A 27,614-nucleotide genomic window follows, 5' to 3' on the forward strand; every position below is an offset into this window, starting at 1 on the left:
GCTCATGGCTACAAAAAAAAAGTTTCCCACCCGTCCCCAGAAGCGTATTCTCTCATAATCCATCTAGAAGGACAGAGAAAGACCACAGGGAAATGACACTGTATACGACTGCCAGGAACAAAGCTCCTTAAACTAATACTGATGGTCTCTAAATGCATTTGTTCACTTGAAGGTGCTTGGTCTGTGATTCCAGAACAGAACTGGTGTCTGTTGTTTCCTGTTGGTTTACCATGCCTGGTTTGGAGTCCTGTTTTCCCATTTTTGGTCTAAGTTTTGGTTTAAGTTCGGATTTATGTTGTCGGTTTACACTGTTATAGTATTTGTTCCTCCTTATTGACTTATTTTTAGTTGTGTTCACCAGTCACTCTTTTATTTATAATAAATACACCTTTACATTGAACCTCCACTTGCCGTCTCCTCACTTGGGTCCTCAAACCAAAATAACCGATCCTTAAAAAAATAGGCTAAAATAGACAATCAATCTTCTGTAATCTGTGGTGGAATCTCATGTGAAGGGGCTAGTATAGCACAGTGAACTATGATTCGTGGCTTAAAAAAAGATCTGATATTTAAGTGGGGGGCAAGCTGCAATGTTCAATGAGTGATAGACCGGAATGTCCAATTTGGTAATCTTCCAATGACTCAATGATTATCACACCTTTCACAATCTACTGTTTTGATCTACCTATTCTTGTTTGTTCACATTTTACACCAGTATTCTTTTGTTTGGACACAATAGCTTCAGTGTTCCATCATACTAACACACAAGCCACATCTTTCCCAGAAATGGTGTCCTAGTTGTTTCTGTTATTTGGATCATGTAAAACCTGTTGTGCAGATCACATAAAAAGGATGGTAACGAACATACTGAAGAAATTCCACAGGTAAATGAACCATCACAGAAAATGAAGTCAGAAAGTATATTGTTCAGGCGAAACAAAAAAGCTAAAGCATTATAGTCGACAGTGGCACAGGAGGAACAGTCCTCCACCCATTCCACAGTTGTTTGCTCGATCTCCAGCTCCTCTAGTCACATGTCAAAGTGTCCTTGAGCAAGACAATGAATCCTACCTTAGATGCCCCCAGTGAGTGTTGGCCAACATAGCATTGATGTGTGTCTTTGTTTGTGCGTATGTGAGATTGTGAGTGCGAATGAGTGAATGAGAAGCGGTGTAACACGCCAGCACCAGTAGGTAGACGATTAACGAATTATAGTCATGGATTTTTTTTATCATCATTGAATGATTTCATAAGCTTTGGTGTTTTTAAATCTTTCTCATCTTTATTGTCATGAATTTAATTAGGATTTCTTCTCTTTTTAGTTCTCATTGCTGCAATTAACAATTATGTTTATTATTAACTAATCAGTTTTCCTGACAGATTAATTAAAATCTGAGAATTTCTTGTGTCTTAAACCTAGAGGTTTTTAGTTCACACAGACAAGCTGCACCCAAACTGATGGATGTTGTTACTTATCTCAAAGGTCAATTTATTTTCCAAAATGCTGGTTAACTAATTGATAATGACAGCATTGCTCCTTGCAGGCAGAAACCTACGTTACACAACCAAACAATTTGATCTTTTTACGAATCCTTGCACATCACGATTCCAGCTCATGTCCTTCAGGTGATCTTTGATGTTTTGCTGAACACACCTACAGAAAATGTACTATTTACAACATGAGGCTAAAAAGGCAAACTTCAGACAGGACTTGAGGGAGATTTTGAGTGGTGCTCAAGCTCTATCTCTTCAAACGGTATGTAGTGGCTAATGAAGGGCAATCCATGCTGATGGATTTGGGGAAAACAGAAAATAGAACACTTAATGTACTAAGGGGATAAAAATTCTGGATTTATGCAAAGTTATTTTATGCTCAACCAGCAAAAGACATGAAATAGAAACCATCTAGAGAATGAGCAGGTATCACTTTAATCTGGCAAACCCGAGGAAGGCAGACATATACAAATTCACATTTGGCCAAATCTTTTGCTTTTTGTTTCTGCTTTTTATTTTTTATTTTTTGGTCTTTGGTCTTTTCTTGCACACACAAAATGCTTTTTAATGTTTCCTCTGCTAATTATTTGGGCTGTGTGAGAGAAATTAGAGCAATACTCAGATAAAATGATTTTTGACTCCACCTCCTGGGTGTGGACAGGAGTGAATAGCCCATAAAAAGACAGCATCCTCTGCACAGATAGACAACACAAGACAAATCTGTGCTCCTGCTGTAGAATCACCAGAGTTTCTTCAACAGCTGCTATCTTCATCAAAGCTCTAGAGGGTAAGACAACCTGCAGTTAAGACTATTGTGTTCTGCCTCTTTAAACACACATCAGGACATTTGAAACTGCTGCTCGACAATACAACAGTTGTAGGACTGTTGGATATGAATAGAAATATGAGGCAGAACTTTCAGAATTTCAGCAGTATCTGTCATGCGTTTCAAATCTTTTAGAAAATTCCGAGTTTGTGCGATTTTATACAAAAGATGCTTCTGTGCATTTCAACACATTGAGGTGTAAATAGTGTGAACGTATGCTACATACGTATATAAGCATAAATGATCTGATAAAATGTTAAAGGCTATAGAGTGTGATGTCTTTTATGGTAATAAAGTGTAATAAAGTAGAGAAGATTTGTACTGAAATTTACATTGTGCATTTGTAAAAAAGATATTTACTCTTAATAAGATGTTTCATAAAAGATTGTATTTGTAAACTAAACTAAGCTGTATGAAAAATATGTGTATAGACTTACCATAGAAAACTTACATAGTAAAACTCAGCGCCCACATTTTCCATAGTGTGTGTATTGTCCAAGTAGATGGCAGATGGTCGCGTCCCATTGCAGGTCCTGAAAACTGAACTTGAGTTTTAGGATGGACAACTGTGATGGCTCTTCAGTGACATAATGCAGCTGGGTAAAATCAGAAATGGCAGGGTCGCTCAAATTCTTATTTTTTCCTCATTGATCTACACTGAATCACATAATGAAAAGAGACTTTTAAAAATGTCAGTGGATTTATTAAAAATAAAAATAAGTGAAATATCATACGTAGTATGATAGTACAAGTATTCAGAACCGTTGGCAGGAGTTACAGTTGTATGATGCAACAACCTGGTTTGGGGGATTTTCTGCCATTCTTCTTTGCAAATCCTATTCAGCTCAGTCATGTTGGATGGGGAGTGTTGGTGAGCAGCCAGAAATTCTCACCAGACATCTCACTAGTTTAAGTCAGGGCTCTGGCTGGGCCACTCTAGGACATTCACAGAATTGTCCCTCCTGTGTTGTTTTTGCTGTGTGCTTAGGAATGTTATCATGTTGGAAGGTAAATCTTCAGCCCAGTCTGATGTCCTGAGGATATCTCTGTACTTTACTCCATTCAGCTTTTCCTTAACCATGAACAGTCTTCTAGTTCCTGCTGCTGAAAAACAGGATAGGATAAAATCACAGAAGATCTTCTCAGCTGCAGTTCTTGCTGGCTAGTTGTTAGATAAGCTTGTGCGAATCGAGTAAAGGGATCTACCACGACTAAGATGTACTCATAAGTGCCATTACTAGGTTCAAGTTGGAGACTGTGAACTGAGATGAGTTTAAATGGGCCGTAATTGTTAATGAGCCCATTGGTGCTTTCTATGGGATACTTGGCTGTTTCTGTTTGACACAAGGACACTGGTGAATTACAGACAGTAGTTTTCAGCTTCAAATGCTTTTGGACTCTGTGTTCAAAACCTTTCTCTCCCGGGATGGATGACTGTCTGCACCAACATGCCCCATATCATCGTGTGTTTTAGCGCGGTCAACATCAGCTTGCTTGGAAAAACCAAAGGGCAAGTTGATGTTTGGTGGACTGGTCAACATGTCAACAAGCCAAAACACCACAGCACTATGTTCTGGCATCCACTAGACAGGTGCCTTGGAAGGCAGTTAACCCCCATTTGTTCCCTTTTGCTTGCTGTTGTTTTTTTGTTTTTTAAGGTGGATCTCAGCCTAAATGCATTGGCACACTCAATGGGGTTAAAGCCCTAATCAACAAAGCCCTGGTGGCAAACACAGCCTTGGTCAAGTATTGAGAACCACAAACAGCCCACCAAATTATCCAGCAAGTCCCGGGTGTGGTTGGGATGGTTTTAAAGTTAAGCCCCAAAAGTCAACTCTTAAGCTCTTGTCATTTTGTTTGACACAGACCACTGGCAATGAGTAGGTTAAGGTGGACACCCATTGCTGAATAGATTCTGTACATACTGCTGGATCTCTTTGTACAAAGGTTTGGAGGAATTGCATTGGAGGATGTCTGGACTGGTGTGTCATCCTTTAATTTGGGATGCAGCCGATATCAGAACTGGTCTTAGCAAACACATCTGACTCTCTCATTCAACATGTTTCCTACTATGTTTGCCTCATTCTCCTTGAGATGAGACAGAATGACAGGTAGGCTCATTTTTTTTGTTTTGCCATGTCTTTTGTCAGGACAGTTATTTGCTAGATTAGATTGAAATAACAATCATTTATTCATTTTGATAATCTGTTCTATACCATTACTGTCTAAGAGAGGACAGTTGAGATTGTCCTGGCTGATTAATACCGGCACTTACACTCACCTCTAAAAGTATTTGAACATTGAGGCCTTTATTTTTGCAGTAGACATTTGGGTTTGACATCAAAAGACGAAAAATGGGTGGGTTCAAACAAAAGGTGCCATCTTCTAAGCTGTGTAACCGATTCAGATGTAAATACCTGGTAATAAAAACTGAAATGTTGATCTCTTGTCGTGTTCCAGCAAAAGCTGGTCAGAAAGGAGGGACACACAAATGGCTGAATTATGCATTTTAGCTTTTTAAAAGTTAGGGACTTTCTTCATCTATGTTTTCCCCACAGTACTCACTTGGGCACAGAGTTCAAAAGCATTTGAAGTGGAACTCCATTCATACACTGCTTTCCAATGAACTGTGGTAAAAACCTTCTTGGGGGTGGATGGCACTTCACTGCTTGCTTTCCAAACGTGGCTGTTTTGGTGGGTCTGACTTGGTTGCCTCAAAGGATAAGACAGATTATGTACAGACAATATGAATAATAATACAATAATAGAAAACACAGACACAAAGAATAAATTGACATATATGTATAATACCAGATAACATACAACAACAAATGATGGGACAGACACTAGTCCTCATACAGGTATGAGGAGTGTAGTGGTTCTCAATAACAGCAGCAGGAAAGTGTTAACTGTTCAATGCCTACAACATTTAAGTCTCCACCAGTGTCTTTAGTTCTTAAGTCTCTTAGGGTTTTGTTTGATTTACAAGTGCCACTAAACTATGTGGTTACATTGTTGTTGACTTTAACATCCCACCGTCTAACATTAGAATTTTGATGCGCATGAATCATTGGCATGGATCCCTGCATACATGCAGTTGATGTTGTGCTGCTGAATGACTCAGCTTGCTGTTCAGTGTCTGTTTATTAATGTAAATAGGTTTCACTCAAAATGTATGTTAGTGGTGCAATTTTAATTTCTTTAATGGCAAATATTTATATGAATTATCCTGTTTGGGCTGAATTAGTCTTCACTATTCTTAAGATCTGAAATTGTTTAGCTCATTAATTTTGTTTATCCAGTTAATGTACTGGTAAAGCAGTCTGGACTGGCTTAGTGCCGGCCTGGATAGCTGTGGTACAGGTTTTATCTTTTTCCTCGGCTCATTTCTTGAAATGTCACTGTCATTCTCAGAGCATCACATGCTTTTTTTTTATTCCAGACAGTAGTTTGTTAACAAAAGGACACACCTTTACCTTTACCAGACAATTAAACCCCCATGTCAATGAATATGTTAACCATGTAAAAATGTAATGCTCCATTATCAACATGTCAATCAAAGTATTTAGCTGGTTTGTCAGTGGGACAATGGAACAATGGCATTTTCAGTGATGAACGATCTGCCTTTACGGTAAATACAGCAACAGAGGGAACGATAGCACACGTGCACAATAGTGTTTATTTCAGTTTTATTTCAAAATCTAGCCAATTTTATGGTGTTGAATCTAATACCATGAATTTGTGAGTATTTACTATAAAATGTTTCCACTTTGTCAGTGTGACTTATAGACTGTAGATTAAAGACGTAAAGACAAGACAGGTCTAACACTGTAAAATATCACAGTGACTGTATCTCTGTGATTGCATTACCTCAATTCACAGTTAAAGTAATGCTGTATTGGGAGAAATGCATGTTTTGGCATTTAGAAAGACAATACATCACAATCATGGACTGTTAATTGCCTGGTTTTGAGAAGGAGTGGTGAACTTAAAATGTGGCTGTGACTTTCTGTCCACTCAAAGATAATCTGCCTGTGTTTTCCAGCTCTCCGTCAGCTGATTGTCCTCCTCCAACATGATCCATCCCCTGATCTACCTGTCAGCTCTCAGCCTTCTGACAGGTAAGGACACACATGGTGCCATTTTAAAAACTCTATGCACAACACTTGTTGGTGGACGTCAGCAGAACTAACGTTGTAATCTTGCAAAAAGTCTGAACAGACACGTTTTTGTTCCTTTATAAAACCATTTTTCAACTTGGTAACTGAATGTGCCCTGTCATATGTCCCCATTTCTTCAGGTGCTGCTGCACAGCAGCAATTTAATGGTTCTTCACAGCTGGACATCAGCTCATGTCCCATCGCGTATTATGGGGAGACGTACAAACAACTCTACGTGAGTAATATGAAGGCCATGACCTGATAATATCAGTTACTGATGTTAAGTATCCATGTGTTGACGGTTGTGGTTAATCATCATGTCATCAGTTTGTTCCAAAGGAAAACACAGACTCCTCAGTGTGTAAACCAAGTGTGACACAGCTTAGTGACTGTAGTCTGCTCCCTTTAACTTCAACCTGCTGCATGTTACACTCTCTCTATAGTGTTTTTTGCCCTCTGAATTTGATGCTGAGTGGTCTGCTCTTCAGCTTACAGGTGCCTCACTGATGTAGTATCATGAAGCAGAGTGAGACCGTGGACTGAAACTTGTTTCTTTTTTAACAGGTGAACCTCACAAGTGAAAATGTTGCCATCTGTTTTGATGGCTTCTACGACCCTGAAACTGGAGGAGACTGCATTGTGGGGCCACTGGTTGCAGAAGAAGCATTTGAGTTTTACATTAGTGTAAATGATGATGACGGTGGTTTCCAACAGCCTCTACCAACCATTAAGTCTGTTCTACAATGCACAGTGAATTTGGAATTTACTTACAGTGGAAAAGAGGTGATGTTCATTGTCATATCAACATATTTTAAGACTAGTGTTAAGAATCATATTTTACACATTTTAACTGATCAAAAAACTTATGAGATCTTTTCTATTTCTGTCCCCTTCTTCCAGGTTGAGTTGGTACTAGGAAACTTTGGGACACAAGCAGCTGTGTACTTGTTCACAGAGTTAGAAGGTTCAACTGTAAGTATTCTGTCACAGTACATATTCCTGATCCCCCTCTGTACAGTAAGGTCTGTATGGTTCAATAGGAACCTGCTACCTACCAGTAGATGATTGCTCTACATATGAGTGGAAATTTAGTGACATTTAGTGGTTGTAGCATATATGACAGAAGTGGCGGTGGCAGTCAGTGCTTTCTAGAGCAGATGGATGTAGAAGCTATTTTAAAAGTTATTTAGCTGTTCAGGATCAAGAGGTGGCTCCTTCAATAAAGTAATGACCACAGCAGTCAAAGGACTTTAAATGAAGAGAAACCAGTCTCTCCTGTTTAAAACTGCAGGTTGTGAAGGGATTACCTGGAAGGTGTACAATAAAGGTTAATTACTGAGATTAATGTACAGGAAGAAAAGGAAGACTAAAAGAAAAAGAGAATAAAAGAAAATCTAAGGACATAACACTGTATTGTCTAAAAATGTATTAAAGGTTTATAGTTTTTGTGATGTCTTGTGAAGTGAATAACATGTTGAATGTTTGTAGGAGTTTCACATTTCTAACTGGTGAGTCCTGGTGGTGGTATCCCCCTCCACCTCTGCCCTACCGACTCAGTCAATGGACTATAAAACTGAATAACGAGTCTACACAATGATATTAGTTGGCTATGAAAACATATATCCATTAATTTTTAAGTCTGGATTTAAAATAATTATTGGCCCAATGAAAAAATCTGAAAATTTGCACATTGAAGCATAGTTACTTTATACTTTATACTTTATACTATATATAAAGAAACAGGGAAATGAGCTGCAAGGTTTTGTCTGATTTTACCTTGACATAGGAGGCGGCTGTAGCTCAGTTGGTAAAGGCCACGGGCCATGGGGTCAGGGGTTCGATCCCCGGTTAAGGCTATATGTCAGCTATAGGTGTCTCTGGCTATAAGTGTCCCTGGGCAAGTCACTGAACCCCCAACAGCCAAATCAACATGTGGCTCTGTGATGTAACATTTGTGTTTCTTGTAGGTATTTGATGTTATGATCAGTGATCAAAAAGTCAACAAACTGAATGTTACCAACACTCCAGAGCACCTACAAGAGTTTTCCGTCGTAGACATCAGCGCATGCAGATTCTTAGGTTGGCAAATCACTGGCTGTAAAAAGAAATTTCTGGCTCCTTAGAAATACAATAGAGTAAAAATGTTTAATACTGTATAAGTGTTATTTTGGTTTCACAGTTTATTTATCTGTTATTTTATCTGTGACTCTGTGAAGTAACACTGTTGACTTCTTCACTGTACAGGTGCAGTGTATCCAACTGACTCAGTGGTGAGCTTTGACCCTGACACCTGCACCAATGTAACCTGTTCTTCGACTGCAGAGCTGCTCGACGTTAGGTGTGGCCCCTCGGAGACTTGTCAAGGCAACAACATGTAAATATGTTTGCTTTGCACTTAGAAAAGTTGAAACAGAGATTGTGTTTTTTACTTCTAATGAAAACTTTAGTTTATTGGATCAATTTAAAACATCTTAAAAGCTTGACAGCATGTGCCTCTCCCATCTCCTTAGGAAATATTGTTTTGACTTCCCAACACCTCCTGTTTATTAGGTCTTTATGTGTCTCTCTAACTTTGATGGTTTTAGTGCTTCATCTGACAAATTCATCACACTGTGCTTTCAGGTCTGCATCACTGGCTGCCACTGTGTATCCATATTGATGATGCTTGTGCTTGTTTTTCTCCCTGTCCACCTCCATTAGCTGCTTGATGGACACCATCTACACCTGCACCCTGGTCGGCCCCACTGTCATCGACTTTAATGGCAATGTTGCCTACGTCGAGGATCGGTGTGCGTATGTTGTGTTGTCAGACCTGTCAGACCCTGATTACCGCGTGATAGCAACCTTTCAGGAGCGACGTCGTAAAGATGTGAGCTTTTTGGACAGTTTCATTGTGGAAGGACCAGGTGTTCAAATTAACCTGAAACAAGACGGGATATTTCGGGTAAGTTTCCTGCAGACACAGTCTCCCATCCTCTGCTGTTCATGTTACATTTTGGTTCTGATGAACTCAGTAGTTATAACCAAGTGTGAAAACAGCTTCTTTGTGTTTGAGTTGTTTGAATCAGTGTTTTCTTCACACTCTCTCTTTACCATGATACAGCTGGGTGACACACCCATAACCTTTGAGGAACTAAGTCAGCTGATTCCTGGCATAAAGTTTGATGTGGACCAAAATGGACGTTTGTCCACGTTCTCCATGTTCAACTACACATTTTCATCCTTCTTTGATGGCACCATGGCACAGTTCAGTTTTCAAGGTATAATAAATAAAATCTACTTACTACTGAGCACATAAACCAAACAGAAGATATCATAGTTCATTTTGTGGCATTAGTAGCACCCTTGTCATTTAGTGAAAGATCTTAAATATTGATTGACTTTTTTTAATCTGACTCTGTCAAGTACCTAGAGAACAAGAACTATCTCTGCAGGGTTTGTGTGGCAACTCTAATCAGTCTTTGAGTGACCTAAGGGTTTCTGACCTCAGTGCCGGAGGGTAAGTCATCGGCCATAATAACCAACTGATAATACGATTGATGAAAAATCCAATAGCACAAAGAAAGTCGGAGCAGAAAAGAGTGCTGAGCTTGTGTTGTTTGTTGCCCCCTAGCTGTGAGATCAAGTACAGTGACACTCCTGACAGTTCCATGTACTGCCCCACAGCAACTCAATTGTGAGTAGATTATTCAATGCATCAAATAATTTTTAACAATAATTTAACATACTCCTATCCGTTCTATTTAAGCATAAACTTTATATTCCAGCCCGACCAGACTTTATTATTCTATTCCCTATCTTCTCTTTTTAAATCTGTGAACAGCTGTTTCCGCCTATTGGAGGACCCCTTCATGAGCTGTCACAGGTTCGTGGACCCAATGCCCTACATCCAGGCTTGCACTGAAACTTTGTGCAAATATCCTCAGGTGGACGGGGTAAACTGTGAGTTTCTTGGTGCCTACGTCAGAGCCTGTAGCCTGCAGGAGATCGACATAGCAAAAAACTGGAATTCGTTGGCGGACTGCTGTAAGATCATCTTTCACTTGCATATAAAAATCAAAACTTAAACATACTTGAAACCAAGGGTTCTGTCAATGGACAAGACACCCAATCCCTGAAGGAGTTGTATGGTTTTCAACATGCTTAATGACCATACAGTTGCCACCATACAGGTGTGCAATGAGGTCTATTTTTATGTTTTTCTGGTGATTTTACATATGTTAGCTATTTGCTTTACATATCTTATTTTAAAAATGATGTGTAATCTCTTGTCTTCTCTGTAGCCCTCCCTCCACCCTTCTGTCAGGGCAGGACCTGCACTGCTAACGAGTTCTGTGGTGAGCGGTTAAACAATGGTCAAAGTGGCTGCCTCTGTCGGGCTCTTTTTGCCTCCAACTACAGAGAAACAAACACTATAGGTATGACAGCTGTGACAGCAACATGACGATAGAGCTCAATCATTTGAGAAAAATATCTAAGTATGATTTTTCTGATCACTATTGCAACGTTCAGGGGGTCCCACAGTCTGCGGTCCGAACTCAGCTTCACTTACTCTGGTTGGTTGTCTCCTGGAGGAAAAAGGTGTCGACTACTCTGCCTTACACCTCTTTGACCCAGCGTGCAAAGGTGAGATAGATGAGCAGACACACATGGTGACCTTCACCTATGATAACATCGACACCTGCGGGACAGAGGTCACGGTGGGTTTTCTCATACACCCTCCAACAACCTCCCTCAGCCTCACTATGCTAAACCTCTCGTTTTAGTTTGCGATTTTTCTGTGTGTTCAGCTTCCGCTTTTACTTAATTATTCTCTAGTTATGTTCATCATTATAGTGTCATCAGCCAGTCAAGTATTTGCGTTACCTCTGTGACCCTGCAGGCCAACGGCAGCCAAGTAATCTACACGAATGCAATCACAAACCTAAAGAGCTACACTGACGTCATTGTTCGCCGTGACCAAGTCTACATCAACTTCACCTGCGTCCAGACTCAGCCAGATGTCAAGACCATGTCCTTCAAAATCAAAGACAGGTGTGTGGTTGATGCTAACTTTTGTTTAAATTATCATTGTGTAACATTGTGTAAGCTGAAGTGTGTGTGTGTGTGTGTGTGTGTGTTCACACTCTGCAGCTCAGTCATCGTACACATCACATCTGGAGCTTGGAATTACACTCTGACCATGAATGCCTATGCCGACTCTAAACGCACACAAGTTTTGGGTTCGAACACAGACGTCCTGCTGGACCAGAGAATCTGGGTGGAGTTGGATACTCATGGACTGGATGACAACTTGGTCTCCGTGGTAACTGAATCCTGCTGGGCAACCGCTGACCCATCACCCACTGGGGCTCTGAGATACAACCTGATCGTAAACGGGTGAGACACCCACAGAAGTAGCAGCTTCTGTTGTCAGAGATTCTTTAACAAATATGATTTGTGATTCCTGAAACCAACGTCTGCTCTGATTTTCTTTGTGTTCTCCTTTTTGTGAGCAGTTGTCCGAATCCCAGTGACCCAACAGTGAAGGTGTATGGAAACGGTGATGGAACGTCCAACTACTTTGCCTTCAACATGTTCCAGTTCACTGGCCACAGTGGTGACATCTACCTGCACTGTAACCTCCAGCTGTGTGTTAAGAACTGTGTCCCGGTACGCCTTGCTGTCAAACACACCACACAACCAATCATATACACTCATGACACAAGCGTCACCGAAAAACTCTTAAAACAAAATGTTCTGATGGTTTAAGACATTCTGTTATTATAGAACAGGTTGCAGGAGGGCTGGAACCCATTACAGCAGTCCTAGGATTTGAAGTGGGGTACAGCCTTGACTAGGTCTTCAGTCTATCTGAGGGCCAACACAGTGAGAAATTAAATGAGTTTACATGGACTTAAGTAAACAGGTTAGAGCCGATTTTTTCAACTGCTCATGTGCATAACAAAAGGCTGCAGATGTCAGAAAGCAGTATTTTCCATCACTCTACAGTTAAAATCTGTGAGCCAGGCTTTCAAAATAAGTCAGAGCTGGCGGAGAAATCAGGTTACTCTTCTGCTGAATTTGTATGCCTATTTTTTAGCAACCAAGTTTCTAAGTGCATGTATACACAGTCATACACAGACAGACAACCATTCACACTCACAGCTACAAGCCATCCCAAGAGAACCTGGAGGAAACCCACACAAGCACGGCGAGAACATGCAAACTCTACGCAGAAAGCCAACGGTCGGCCGCACACTCAAACCCGCAGTCTTCTAGCTCCGAGGAAACAGCACAAACCACTTTACCATTGGGCTGCCAAAATAAAATGGAAATGGAGATGTGAATGGCCAAGTTGAATTATTCCATGCAACTAAAAAACTAAATGTTGTTCAAACATTTTAAGTAAATTGCAAAGCTTTTACTTGTTACTATAACATTCCTGTGGTCCACACTTATTGTGCCATATTGTTTTTTACATGTCATAAAAATAAAGTAAAACGATCCAACTAAAGCAAAACAACAACAAACGTGAACAAATACAAGTGATTTTCTAATGTCTTTCTTTGATTCCAGACTTGTGACGGAGGTGTTCGAAGACGCAGATCTCTCCTCCCTAAATATAAAAGTGACCATTCAGCCTTCATCAGCATGGCCTGGATTAATTAGGTATAACACATCTCTGCTGTTATGTGGTACATAATGTGATTTGTCAGGGATGCTTCTCTCTGCATTAAAGGGTATTTGTTATTTTTTAACTAATTTCATACGGAGAGTAAAAGCCGCATTCAATTAGCAGAAAGAAAAGATTTATTGTTTAAAAAAAAAAAAAAACTCTCAGAACTCTCAGTCTGATCAAATGAGTTCATGTTTAAGTAACTGAGCTGAACGAAAATGTCCAGAATGGCCATGCAGTTTAGTTTTACACTCAATCAAGTTAATGTGATAAGACATCAGAGGTGACTGGGTCGGATAGGAGCAAAAAGAATGGGACAGGGAGGACAGCAGGGTTATCTGGGAAAAAGTGTACTTAACATGACACCAGACACTGATTGTGATGCAGCTTTACAGGAAATAATTCAAACACAGATTGGCCTGGTTTTCTTCCAGATAGTTTCCACGGTGACTTGGACCAACTGACAGATTGTCGACCTTCAAGATCGTCCCCGACTGTTGATTGGTTCAAAAAAATAATTCTGTAACAATTTGATACCACTATGATGACATTAAAAATAAGTGTTATACCGTATCATTTTATTTTTGTAGTTGTACATGTTTCCTAAATTATTACCATTAGACCACAATAATACTGAGGAAATCATATTGGGTCTTTTCAAAAGAGTTTGTCAGTTTTTTCAAAGATAATTTAAACAACGTTGGATTTCCTGATTAACATTCTCAAGGTTTAGACAGGAGCCAAGAACTGTATCTGTTTATGCTGATGGTCAGAACCAATTTGTCAGAATTAAATGCAAAAATGTTGCAGACATTCAGATTTTAATGTCAGATACTTTGCTATGCTACACTGACTAGTAGGGTTGTGATGTTTTGCTGATAATATATAACTGGGTATCATCTACATAAACAGCTAACATTTACTTTTAGGGACAGGATTGTTTGTCAGAATTTATCAGCAAGTAACTTTATCATTACTGCATCTTTGATATTTGTTTATTACTCTTTTGTAGCAAATATATGAACTAAAACAAATAAAGCCACAATGAACAGACAATGTTTTGTTTTTGAGACATGATTGAGGTCCACCATCATTGAGGATGTCAAATTAAATGTGCTAATTTGAGACATACTATACCAAACCTTGTTGCAAAACTATTCGCATTCTGTTAGAGACAGTACCTGTTATACTTGTGTGGCTCCTGTCAAGTGATGTCATCTGGAGACATTTTTCTGCCAGAAAGAGAGACATATTTTAATATACAGAAGTCAAAGCAAAGTTTATTGGCATTTATGTACATGTACCAGCCACACTACAACCAGAGGAAGCAAGTTCCCTTTAAGATAATGGATGGATGTATTATTATTCAGACCCAAACACAAGATTTTCAGTTTAGTTAAATATAAAACACGTGGCAGAAACTCAAAGCACAGGAGTCTCAATGGGATGTAACGCCAAGTGAAAAGTTAGGCAATTTTATGAACGAGCTCCTCCTCTGTATAAAATGACACAGGTTAAAAGGGAGATAAATTGAATTCAAAAGACCTGATATTTAACAAGCCCATTTGCCCATAAATATTTATTTATTTATCTTTAATATCATGAAAATTATATATATATATTATATTATATTATATTATAAAAGTATAAAAACTTGGAACTTACTAAAGGTTGAACTGGACAAATTAATTTCTACTATTGTTACAAGAAGGAGAATTTATTTTGGGAACTTCTAAGAAACAAATGTTTGCATCTATACTTTAAACACAGCTTAAACAAAAAAAAAGTATGTTGCAAATAAATCATGTTAACAAGGCTTAGTATAAATTTGCATGTGACATGTCAGCATGAATAAAATATGAGCGTGTTTAGATTCGGGGGTTGCATCTGTCAAAGGCTGGATTTGAAGGCAACATCAGAACAAGGCTTTCACATTTCAAAGACTTTTGCAAATGTGGTCTACTGTCCCCCTGCAACCACCTGGATATGTGGATATACCAAAAGGTGAATCTTTCAGTGAGCGACATATAGCACAGTCCTTTGTGTCTGTGTGTGTGTGTACGAATTACAATGACACCTCTGTCTAGCAAGCCAGTGCCTAGCTAGAGGCTAGCTCAGCTGCTCAACCACCTTTTTTATAATAATTCTTCATATACAACAAAGAGGTGCAAGCTGTTCAACTGGCTGCAACCAACTGGGAACAGCAGGAAATCATCCATAGAACAAATTGTCTCATTTTGGCTTTCAGGGCCTATGTGTTTGCAGAGGCAACATACTTTCAAATGTCACATAGCCTGTGTCATTCCAATGACTCAAGCTACATGACCTGAGGCTGCGCTCTAATTGGCAGCTTTAGGTTTTTCTACAGGGCAAAGAAAGTAGTGAACCGGACCGGAGCCAGTGGACCTGGTTTTAATTTTCCTGACCTCCTGGGATTGTAAAGAAATCCTAAAAGTATTTAGAGATCTAGAAATCTAGAAGCAGACTTCTAGATCTCCACTTTACTAATAATTGTGATATGATATGAAATCTTATGCAACAGGTTTCAGGTCACATGGCCAATGCATATCGCTTTGAGTTAAATCCTTTTACAACACATTATACATTGATTTAAAATATGTTATAAATATAATGAATAAAACAATTACAACATATGGAAAAAACATATAACATCGACAGTGTAGTTGGACCAAACACTTGAATTCTACTTCCTTTGAACTGCCTGCAGTTGTCTCAGCCTACTCTGTAGCAAATCTTCCATGTAAATACAGAGGACAGAATAAAAATTGTAAGAATGGGATTAAGAACTGATTTCTTTGAACGCCATAATATACATTCAGTATGCTGTCTTTTTCAGTATGTCGAAGTGTCTCTGGCCAAGACACTGAACCCCTAACAGCCCATTCCCCTCCCCAGCTGTGCAGTGCCGGTCCAAGAAATTGGGGAGGGTTGCTCAAAAAAAAAAAAAAAACCTTTCTTTTTCAGTATGTTGTCTCTGATTGGGTTTGGAATAACTCTTTTAAAGCCCAGAGTAGATGCTTATTCCTGTTTTGTATAATGTACTATGTAGATATTTATAACTGAGGGAGACCTACAGTAACTGGACCATTATTTGGAATCGTTTTACCTTAACTTCCACTGTGCCACATCAAGACAACAAGATTTTTCCGCGAAGCAGATTCCTAATTAGTTGTGTAACTTTTTCAGATATATGATACTTGGGGTGTGTCGGCCTGAGATGTACACTAATCACTGTACCGTGCCAACTGTTCTCTACCCCACCCGGGCTATTTTTACATTGTGCTCCTGCACAACTTCTGCTTTGGCATTTCACAAACGGAGGCAGAGGTTGACTACAAAATGCTGCTGTCAGGCCTTAAGTAAAACACACTCCCTGAGGCTCAACTGATAAGTACACATTTCCTGATGTGCTGTCACATGACGGAATTGTTGTCATTCAGTCACATGTCAGACCAGTTTTGAGCAGCCTTTCCATCATACTGATTCATTAAGTCATATTAGGTTTTTAGAGTCAAGGATACTAAACAAGTTATTTTTAAGCGAATGGCAAAATCGAAACCTTCATGGAATTACAGAAAGTTTGATGACAAACAAAATAAAATGTGGTTAACAGAGGAAACTATTCTTAACCTGTTTAGATACAAATCTACAGATGGAATGACAGACAAAAGGCTAATCTAATTCTGACAAAAAGAAAGTTATTGTACGAGGGCCTACAAAACTCAGATTAGATGGCACAGCTTTGGCCTATTGCAAGTTACCTCAGAGTGATTTCTGATCAGGATTTCTCCTTTATTTACCTCACACATAAAACAAATCTCTGGAACAGCCTTTTTCCACCTCTGTTCTGCCCAGTCTTTCCTCTTCCCACTCTGAAACAGAACTTAGGGTTACAAAACGTACTAATCAAGCTGATTTGTTGCTCTTTTCTGATTGGTCATTAGCATGAGCCTCATTAAAAAAACTTTTAGATGCAAATATCTCTGTACTGCATCTCGGTTTCATGAGTGAAAATGTATCCTTGGTAATGTTGTTACTCCGGGGCAAAGACTTATGTAACAAAACTTGTAATCTTTTTTCTTGATTCCTCCCTCGGTGACATTCCCGCTCAACGTCCCAAGGTGATTTTAAATAATCATTCAGACAAAAGACAATAAATTATTTAATACGGGACCTCAACACTCCAAAGTTTAGGTCGACAGGGGACCAGAGGGGGGATCTTGGGTGCTGTTCATGACAGTACCGGTAGTTTTATTGTGCTTGTTATAGGTCACATAGTTACCCTTAGTCGATTTTATGTGTCTATATTTGGTCACTTTACCTGCAGTTTTACAAACACACACTTTCTGCACTCATCTGAGCCATGTAAGAAAAATAATAAAGCGATAATTATATTAGGCAACATAAGTTGAGACTCCTCCTCTGTTCATTCTTGTCTCCTGGGTGTGAACATCACCAAGCATGTACATAAAGGACAGGAAAAAAGAAGTGCATCGTCTTCACAGAGCCACCAACAGACAAGTATTTCCAGCTCGCCAGTCATCAGTCTTCAGAACATTAACCAACTCCAGTAAAGCTGCAGAGGGTAAGGCAGACAAGTAAGTTTGTTTTGGCATTATGCATCTTTACACAGCTGGTTATTTAAGACCTCAGCTGGACACAACATCTGTAGTAGGAAAGTAAAAAATGCACGTGTGGTAAACCTGCAGCTCTGTGGCTTTTACAAATACTTGATTCAAATTTATTTCCGCCAACAGGATGATTTTTACATTACAGAATCTATTGAAATAATGTTTGCTGTGTATTCAAACAACCGTCAGGTTTCCTTATGAACATTGCTCTTAGGATTGCTTATGTTCACATTAGACATTAGATGATTTCCTTTGTTCTGTGTATAAAAGTTAATGTGGCATTTCAGTTGCTTGTGTAACACAAAAAATTCTCGATATTTTCGACAGTTGCAGTTTTTTTTTTTTTTTTTACCAGATTGCATCTTTTTGGTGTTTGAAACATGTTTGTTAGATGAGCTGCTGTCAAAGAATAGTAATAACAAAACACATCTGAACTTATGCTAAATTCCCTCTAAAGTTGCAATAACGGTTTGTTCTCATAATTTATATTTCACGAACCAACAGAACTTGTGTTTTAGTTGTATTGTTTTCAACAGAAAACACTTTTCTGGGAAACTTGTCAATCACAGTTGACAAAAGCTGTTTTATTGCTTATTTGATGTCACCTAAATTGCTGATGAGTCTTTTTTGTCTGTGTGTTAAGAAGTGATAAGCTTTTTTGGAAAAATGTGCAATAATTCATAATTTCGCCTCGTGATTTTGTGCTGATTGGTTGCTTCTGTGTTGGGATGGATGAGACTGAGATTGTCACTTAAAAGACTTCTACAACTCTGTTTTCAACACCTGCACTTGTGCTTATTGCTAATGTAGTGTATTTAATCTGCACATTCAGCTAGTAATAATGTTTTTTCACCATCAGAAATAATAAAAAAGGTCAAGGACTGTAGAAAACATTAATTAAAATGTAATTTTATAAGTACGTGATGAAGGAAAATTTGTATTAGCTGAATGTGCAAAAAATATAATGTAATTATTATATAATGTCTTTTTGCTTTTTCTAAATAAAGAGAAACCTTTGCCCCCAACTGTACATATCACATTCAGTATCTACTGACTGTGTTAAGACATACTGTAACTTTGTGTACATAGAATCAGAAATGACAGCTGCTATTTTAATAATAATAACAGCGAGTGAAACCGTGACAATGAGAAACTGAAACCTTCACACAACAAACATTAACTGAATGTGAAAGTGATTTTCTGTCCAATCACAGATGTCTGTGTCTTCCAGCTCTCCATCAACTGACTGGCCTCCTCCAACATGCTTCACCCCCTGATCTACCTGGCTGCTCTTAGCCTGCTAGCAGGTACAGTAAGCATGGATCTGGCAGCCATTTTGAAACCTGAACCCACACAACCTGTTGAATTAGCAAAGAACCTCAGCAACAAAGAGGAGAATTATTTTCTGTGATTATATAAAAAAGTTGCTTTATTTCTTCATGGAATTGTAGTCAAACCTTCCCTGTTGTCCAATAAGCTAACACACTGATCTCTCGTATGTCTCGATGTCTTCAGGTCCTGCTTCAGCAGATACATTTTCTGGCCCTGGACAGAATGACATCAGCTTATGTCCCATCACATTTTATGGGAAGATGTACACTCAGCTCTATGTGAGTAATATGAGGTCTGATACTTTGTGTGTATCAGTGTCTGTTATCTGGTCCGTTTAGTTTAATTCTGATACATGTTACACTCTTTGTTCAGAAATCCATGTCCTCAGAGGACAGCTGACTGAACCATATGGAATGACAGTACCTTTGTGGAAATGTTATTATATTTTATTTTTGTCTTTGATATGCATAGGTGAGCTTCACAAGTGACAAGGTTGCCATCTGTTTTGACAACTTTTTCAACCCTGATGTCAGAGAAGACTGCATTCTTGGACCACTACCTTCAAGACAAAAGACTGAGCTTCAGATATTGAAGGGAAATGCCAACAATGAACAACAGACCAAACAGGCTTTGCCAAGCATTAAGACTAGCGAAAGCTGCCTAATAAAATTGACATTCTTATACGATCAAGATCAAATCAGAGTGAGTGTTTAGTGACTGCTGTTAGGATCCATGTGTTATTGTATAAACTGTATAACTTCCTCATAGTGTCTGTTTGTCCTGTGTTGACTCTTTACAGGCTGATTTGACATTAATTAACTTTGGGACACAAGCAGCCGTGAGTTTGTCTGACAGCGCAAGCGGTGTAGGCGTGAGTACATGTTTCTAGTGAACAGAATGGGCCAATGGCCAATATGTAACACAGATGTGTTGTTTTTGTTTCTCCTTTTGCAGAGACTGTCTGTCTCTTGTAAAATATAAAATTCTTTTGCTGCGTTCTATTCCAATGTGGCCAACTTTCTGTTGTCTGTTATTGTGACCGTGTTATGTGTGTATGTACATCAGTTGTAATCCAGTCAAACACTAGTTGCCATTTTGGTGCCATAACAAGACATGGCAGCCACCATCTTGCTGCCTGGCCCCTGCAGATGTGTATGCAAACATTTTTGTTGAGCCTGGGGCCAGACCACCTGTTGTAGGACTTGTTGTTCTTCATGTCCATGAAGACGCTGTAGTTCTTTATGACTTTAGTTGTATATTTGGGCTCCTTGTTATGCTGCATGATGGGTAACAATGTAAATATCTAAAGTCAAAATCTCTGATTTTGATTTCCCATTGTAATCAACAAAACAAACGTCTTTTTAAATGTATCTAGAGGACACGAAATTGGAATTTCCCCACAAAGTTCAGTGTATTATCTTAATATGTATACAGTTATTTAATATTTATACAGTTGTGTTTGTGTAGACATTTGAGTTTCAGGTCAACGGTGAAACAGTCGACACACTGACGATTACGAACTCTGCTGACAGCCAACAGGCACTGCAATACTTGGACATCAGTGGATGCAGGTACTCAGGTTGGTAAATTGCTGGCTCTAAAATCAGTTTGGAGCTTCTTCAAAACCCAATACAGTGCAACATTTTTAGAAGATCTTTACCTTTTAAACTAATGCAAATCTTTCTTCATTTAACAGGTGTTATATTTAAACCTGATAGTCTCTTGAGCTCTGACCCAAACACCTGCACCACTGTAACCTGTTCTTCGACTGCAGAAGTCACTACCACTGGCTGTGGCACCTTGGAGACATGTCAAGGCAACAATATGTAAATATCTTTCCTTTATATTTAAAAGAGATACTTACAGAAATAATTGTTAAATCAGGGTAGTTCCACTGAGAGCTGTGCTTCGTTTGACATTTTTCCAGTAGAGAGCTTTTAATTTGAAGCAGCAGCAGGAACTCAGCACATATTGAACATGTGCTGAGTTAGTGACAGTAAACACTGAGACTGATATATTTCAGATAAAAAAGATACTTGAACTCTTGTGTGTATGAATGTATGAATTATGTAGCAATAAACACACCAGGTTTTAGTAGCACCTAAATAGAGGAAGGAGAAATAAACTGTATTCCAGGTGGTTTATAAATACTGGTGTGTGGGCCCTGGAAACAAAAACCACTATATTAATAAATGTGAAAAAACCAGATCCCCCAAATAATATGAACAGACGTAGACATGAACAGAATAGTTCACCCTGTGGAGGAGGGCCTCTCCTGCGCTGCTCAGAATGATTCAGCTACTGATAATGATGATGTTTGTGGTTTTTTCCTATTCTCCTCACTCAGCTGCATAGTGGACCAGATCTGCACTGTAACCGGCCCCACTTTCATCAAGTTTGATGGACAATTAAACTCTATTCAGGATCGATGTGCCTACTCCCTGCTGTCTGTTTCATCAATCCCAGGCATGCGTCTGGTGGCCAACTTCCAGGAACGGCGTCGCAAAGACGTGAGCTTTTTGGACAATGTGACAGTGTTCCTGGAAGAGCAAGGTGTTCAAATTAACCTGGAACAAGGCAGGAGAGTTCGGGTAAGCTTTCTGAAGCTGCAGTGTCAACATGTGTCAGTGTGGACACTAACAGTGTTACTTGTTGTGAAAACGCTTTGGGTTTGAGATGTTTGAATCAGTCTTTCCTCTGTGTGTCTCTGCTGGCATTCAGGTGGACGGCTCAGTACTGACCTTCACCAGCTCGTTTCAGGTGGCTGACGGTGTAGTGATATTTAAAGACGACACTGGAGTCACAGCTGAAGTGTCAGTCTCAATCCACACTGTTTCTGTCTTCTTTGATGGCTACACTGCTCAGATTCACTTGGAAGGTAAAGAAAATACAATCCTAGCTCTCATATACCAAAAATCTGAGTGGTAGGCTCATTTAAGATATTAGGAAAGTGTACTGTGCTGTTATTTAGTGAAGTGTTAATTCATCCACTTTGAATGTTGCTTCTGATTTGATACACATTTTGTCCTGAATCTGAACCTGTCTAGGCCCCGGTGGAAATGATCTATCAGTGCAGGGTTTGTGTGGCACTTCCAGTGAGTTTTTGGATGACCTGAAACTTTCTCAGTACAGTGCCAACGGGTAAGACAATGAAAGGCTTTAAATGTAGTTTGCTGACTGATCTAGACTAGACTTGAATGGCTGTTGTGATTATTTCTTCTCCTTAGATGAACAACTGTATTTGCTTTTTTTAAACAGACCTGTCAGGGAGTTGAGTTCACTGTTTATATTTAAAAAATGTTACCAACATAGAAAACATTGCCAGATCTGTCAAACTTTCTAACCTTATTTCTTTTCTCATTTTCCCTTATATATCCTTCTTTTTGCCAAAACACAAATCATTCTTAAAAATACATTTTGCCATATGCTGATGATATTAACGTTTATGTCTAATTTAAGCCCCCCCAAATGATACAAAACTGTCTGTACTGCACAATTACTTGCACACTATAAAAATGGATGCCACATAATTTTCTTGGCCAGTTTGACTTTTTGTACAATTGAATAGGACGTTAATAGTTGTTATCAGGCCATATCTATTATTTAGTAGATATCCTACTATGAGAGTGGATGTTTGTACCTAACTATTTTAATCAAAAAACCTAATGTTTCCCTTAAGCTAATCCAGAGGTTTTTGTGCCTAAACCTAAGAAAGGTGGTAGGTCTATGGTCATTTTGTAACATTGACAACAAGCTCCTCAACTCTGGAACTTCCAGTTAACTTAAAGTCTGTGGATAACTTTAAAAGCAGCTCAGCATGTTTTTGTCCTCATTCCATGTCTGTGGTTATTTGATCCTTTCTTTCTATCTTGTCTTTACTGTGAAGCACTTAGCGATGTCTTCTCTTAAAAAATTACTTACTTCATATTCATATGTATAGGTGGAATAGAAATCATCTCTGGTCTTTTGACTTGTTGGCCGAAACAAAGATACAAAACTGACACAAGTCTGTTTGTATGAATAAGTCAGAATAGAGAACAGCGCTGACCTTGTGCCGTTTCTTGCTTCCCAGCTGTGAGATCCCGTACAGTGACACTCCTGACAGTTCCATCAACTGCACCACAGCAACTCAATTGTGAGTAGGTTATTCAATACAATCAAACAGTGCCTCTCTTTATACATCGCATTGATTTTCCTCCCTTGCTAGAATGTATTATTCAATCTAACACTTTTTCACTTTACATCTGTGAAACAGCTGCAATCTCTTGAGGGAGGACCCATTCAAGGGCTGTCACAACGTCACCGACCCAATGCCCTACATCACTGCCTGCACTGAGACTTTGTGCAAATATCCTTCAGTGGACGGGGTCAACTGTGAGTTCCTGGGTGCCTACGTCAGAGCCTGCAGCCTGCGCGAGATCATCATAACAAACGACTGGAGGTCACTGGCTGACTGCTGTAAGACCCTCTTAGCACTCTGTGATATTTTAAATATGGTCATTGAAAACATAAAGGTTAAAGTTAGCACATAAGAAATATCATGCTCACACTGCTTAAATGTAAGTGAAATTTAAATCGATTACATTTAAAAATACTTGAAACCAAAGCTTCTAGCACTGGAGAAGACATGCAATCAGTGAAGGTGTACCTGACCTCTATAATAGAAAAGATGCCATAAATGTTGAAAACTCGACAATTCAGATCTGATGTCTCTGTGTTAAAACATTTGCAGTGTCTGTTTGGGTTCCACTTGCTTTTATGTTCTTTTGGTATTTATACATATGATGGATATCTAATTTCATAACTGATTTTCAAAATAATTTTACTTTTCCCCCTGTAGCCCCCCCTCTGTCCTTGTGTCAGGACAGGACCTGCACTGCTAATGAGTTCTGTGGTGAACGGTTGAACAATGGTCAAAGTGGCTGCCTCTGTCGGGCTCTTTTTGCCTCCAACTACAGAGAAAGAAATACTTTAGGTATGACCGCTGTGACAGCAACATCACAATAGAGCTCAATGATTTGAGGAAAAATATCTAAATAGGATTTTTCTGATTACTATGGCAATGTTCAGGTGATCCCCCAGTCTGCGGTCCGAACTCTGCTTCACTTGCTCTGGTTGGTTGTCTCCTGGAGGAAAAAGGTGTCGACTACTCTGCCTTACACCTCTTTGACCCAGCGTGCAAAGGTCAGATAGATGAGCAGACACACATGGTGACCTTCACCTATGATAACATCAACACCTGCGGGACAGAGGTCACGGTGGGTTCGGTCCTCCTCACCCCTTAGCTTTCTTGGTTCTTAGTTTGTGATTTTTCTGTTGGTTCAGCTTCAGGTCTGACCTCTTTTTTCTCTAGTTATGTTCATCATTATAGTGTCATCAGCCAGTCAAGTATTTGCGTTACCTCTGTGACCCTGCAGGCCAACGGCAGCCAAGTAATCTACACGAATGCAATCACAAACCTAAACAACAACACTGACGTCATTATTCGCCGCGACCAAGTCTTCATCAACTTCACCTGCGTCCAGACTCAGCCAGATGTCAAGACCATGTCCTTCAAAATCAAAGAGAGGTGTGTGGTTGATGCTAACTTTTGTTTAAATTATCATTGTGTAACATTGTGTAAGCTGAAGTGTGTGTGTGTGTGTGTGTTCACACTCTGCAGCTCAGTCATCGTACACATCACATCTGGAGCTTGGAATTACGATCTGACCATGAATACCTATGTCGACTCTGAACGCACACAAGTTTTGGGTTCGAACACAGAAGTCCTACTAGACCAGAGAATCTGGGTGGAGTTGGATACTCATGGACTGGATGAGCTATTGGTGTCTGTGGTAACCGATTCCTGCTGGGCAACCGCTGACCCATCACCCACTGGGGCTCTGAGATACAACCTGATCATAAACGGGTGAGACACCCACAGAAGTAGCAGCTTCTGTTGTCAGAGATTCTATAACAAATGTGATTTTTGATTCCTCAAACCAACATCTGCTCTGATTTTCTTTGTGTTCTCCTTTTTGTGAGCAGTTGTCCGAATCCCAATGACCCAACAGTGAAGGTGTATGGAAACGGTGATGGAACGTCCAACTACTTTGCCTTCAACATGTTCCAGTTCACTGGCCACAGTGGTGACATCTACCTGCACTGTAACCTCCAGCTGTGTGTTAAGAACTGTGTCCCGGTACGCCCTGCTGTCAAACACACCACACATATACACTAGCTACATATTTTCTTTACTTACTGCCAAAACGTTCTAATTATAAGAAGGAAATAAGGATTAAATAACAGATTTTTATATTTCTAAGATACCCACATTTCAGCTGAGATGTGAATGGCCAAGATAAATAAATTTGTAGAACTAGATAAAAATGCTGTTTTATGAAAATTGCAAGACTTTTATGGATATATTAAGACAGTCCCCTGATCCGCACGAATTGTGCCATATTGTTTGTTAATGTCATAAAAACAAACAAAAACATGGATGATCCAACTGAAAGTGAACAAAGTGAAAATAGCTGGTGATATTACATGGGTGATTTTCTAATGTCTCGATTTCATCTCACTCTTTCTTTGATGTCCAGGCTTGTGATGGAGGTGCTCGGAGACGAAGATCACTCGGCCCCAAATATGAAAGTGAACATTCAGCCTTGATCAGCATGGCCTGGGTTAATTAGGTAAACATCTCACATCTCTGCTGTTACATGTGTGAAGTACATTGCGATTTATGTCAGTAGTGCTTTTGTCTACATTAAAGGATATTTGTCAATTTCTAGCTCATTCCACACAGAGACTAAAACCAGCACTTTTCCTGGTTTAGGCAAGAAAAATCACTTGGTAAAGTTTTGGCACCAGAACATCTATGTTATGTTTAGAGAAAGATCAAAATTGTGGTTAAAATACCGGAGTTAAAACATTCACTGTCAGTTAAAAGTGGAAAAGAATCAGCTGTTTTTCACTTGAAAGTTCTGTGCTTTTTTTAACCACTTATTCACAGTGTTCTTTGTACCACTTTGGTAAAGCTTCATTTCTAAACTGTTTGTAAGCTGTAAGTATTATATTTGGTAATTAAATAAGAAATTAAACCCATGCTTGATTGGCTTATAAGCCACTGATAAGAAAACATTAGCATTTCCAGTTTGTGGTGGGAAGTGCAAACCGGAGGATTTATTAAAAAGTGCTTCTAGAATTATAGACTTATAAAGAATTATAAAGAATTATAAACACCTTTGACAGGTTATTTACAGATCAATAGGGAGCGAAATGTATATGTTTTTAAAGAGCTATACAATAATCAGTCTCCATCTGTAAGTGTCCATAAAGCAGGTTAGAAACCCTTTATACATAAAATGTAAATATAGTTGTTGAGCTTAAGAAAATCTCAGAGCTCTCTATTGGAGCCACTGAGTTTTTGTTTAAGTAACTGAATTGAGTAACTAAAATGTCCAGAATGCCCATGCAGTTTTACACTCAATCCAGTTAAAGTTAGAAGACATCAGAAGTGACTTGGCCAAATAGGGGAAGACAGCAGGGTTTTTAAGAGGTGGTCACCTGAGAATAAATGTAGACAGCATGACCCAGACAGTCATTGTGCTGCAGGTTTATAGGAAAAGACTTCAATTACAGTTTGGCCTTGTTTTCTTCTCAGGTAGTTTCTACGACTCGGACTGACTGGCAGGTGGTCGACCTTCAAGATGATCCCCAGCTTTTGATTGGTCCTGATCCAGAGCTTTGATGCGTGTGAATATTTGGTGTCCTTAAAGGATTGTAAAATCATGATAACTGACTGGAAAAAGCAGTGGTTTGAGTGGAAACATTGTGAGGATAGGACTAAAAGTTTTCAGTAACAATAGTAATATGGTGGAGGGAGATGTGTGGGCTACGTGTAATATTGCTTCACAGATTCCTGCGTCAGGATCTCGGGCTGTGTGCAGATGTTAAGTAATTATGGGAATAAAGAAAAAAAAAAAGAACTTTAATAACATTAAATAGGAGTAACGTGATCTCTTTTCTCCCCTTTTTGTCTGGTTGTGGCATGTTTCTGCATTTCTGACTATTAGATTATTACAATAATCCTGAGGAAAGTAAATCAGCGTCTTTAAAGTTCAGATTAGCAAATATTTTGTCCCATTTTCCAAAATTATTTAAATAATATTTTATGTCCTCATTAATATTATCAACGTTTAGACAAGAGTCAAACTATAGACATGCAGTCCATTTTGAAGTGAAGGTTTAATATCAATGGACAGGACATGACTGTGTCTTTTCTATCTGACAGTCTTTTCTATGCCTGCTACAAAAAAATTATAAAACTCACAAATTTGTCATAAAAATGTGGAATAGAAGTTCCTTAATTTCCTCACGATTTTTCTCCAAAAAAGGCTTCAGTACCTTTAGTAGTCAAGTAACTTCAGCATTACTGCATCTTTGATATTTGTGAAGAAATCTTGAAGTTTTGTTGCACTAAAACAAATAAAGCCATAATGAACAGATAA

The 27,614-nt window shown here is 39.0% G+C and overlaps 1 protein-coding gene across 6 annotated transcripts; it reads left to right on the top strand.

The window, feature by feature from the left end:
* The first annotated feature begins 2,132 nt into the window (after nt 1-2,132).
* LOC137136992 (uncharacterized) lies at nt 2,133-27,614 on the top strand. 6 transcript variants are annotated; one of them, XR_010915657.1, is made up of 20 exons: nt 2,133-2,281; nt 6,366-6,441; nt 6,621-6,715; nt 7,045-7,263; nt 7,381-7,452; nt 8,448-8,559; nt 8,725-8,854; nt 9,181-9,424; nt 9,584-9,740; nt 9,886-9,979; nt 10,094-10,156; nt 10,304-10,506; nt 10,764-10,898; nt 10,993-11,180; nt 11,363-11,514; nt 11,614-11,859; nt 11,979-12,132; nt 13,039-13,131; nt 13,573-13,647; nt 26,840-27,614. XR_010915657.1 is itself a non-coding variant. In XM_067522840.1 (19 exons), the coding sequence occupies exons 2-18, from the start codon at nt 6,396-6,398 to the stop codon at nt 25,794-25,796; spliced, it is 2,403 nt and encodes an 800-aa protein (XP_067378941.1). In that variant the 5' UTR covers nt 2,133-2,281; nt 6,366-6,395; the 3' UTR covers nt 26,768-27,614. The 6 variants fall into 6 exon arrangements, 5 of the variants coding, with proteins under 5 accessions (XP_067378941.1, XP_067378938.1, XP_067378937.1 ...); XM_067522840.1 differs by lacking the exons at nt 11,979-12,132; nt 13,039-13,131; nt 13,573-13,647 and adding exons at nt 25,150-25,303; nt 25,704-25,796 and having other exon boundaries at nt 26,768-27,614; XM_067522837.1 differs by lacking the exons at nt 2,133-2,281; nt 6,366-6,441; nt 6,621-6,715; ... (14 more) ...; nt 13,039-13,131; nt 13,573-13,647 and adding exons at nt 17,591-17,744; nt 19,022-19,097; nt 19,306-19,400; ... (13 more) ...; nt 25,150-25,303; nt 25,704-25,796 and having other exon boundaries at nt 26,768-27,614.

This window comes from Channa argus, chromosome 12, assembly GCF_033026475.1.
Source record: "Channa argus isolate prfri chromosome 12, Channa argus male v1.0, whole genome shotgun sequence".
NCBI lineage: Eukaryota > Metazoa > Chordata > Actinopteri > Anabantiformes > Channidae > Channa > Channa argus.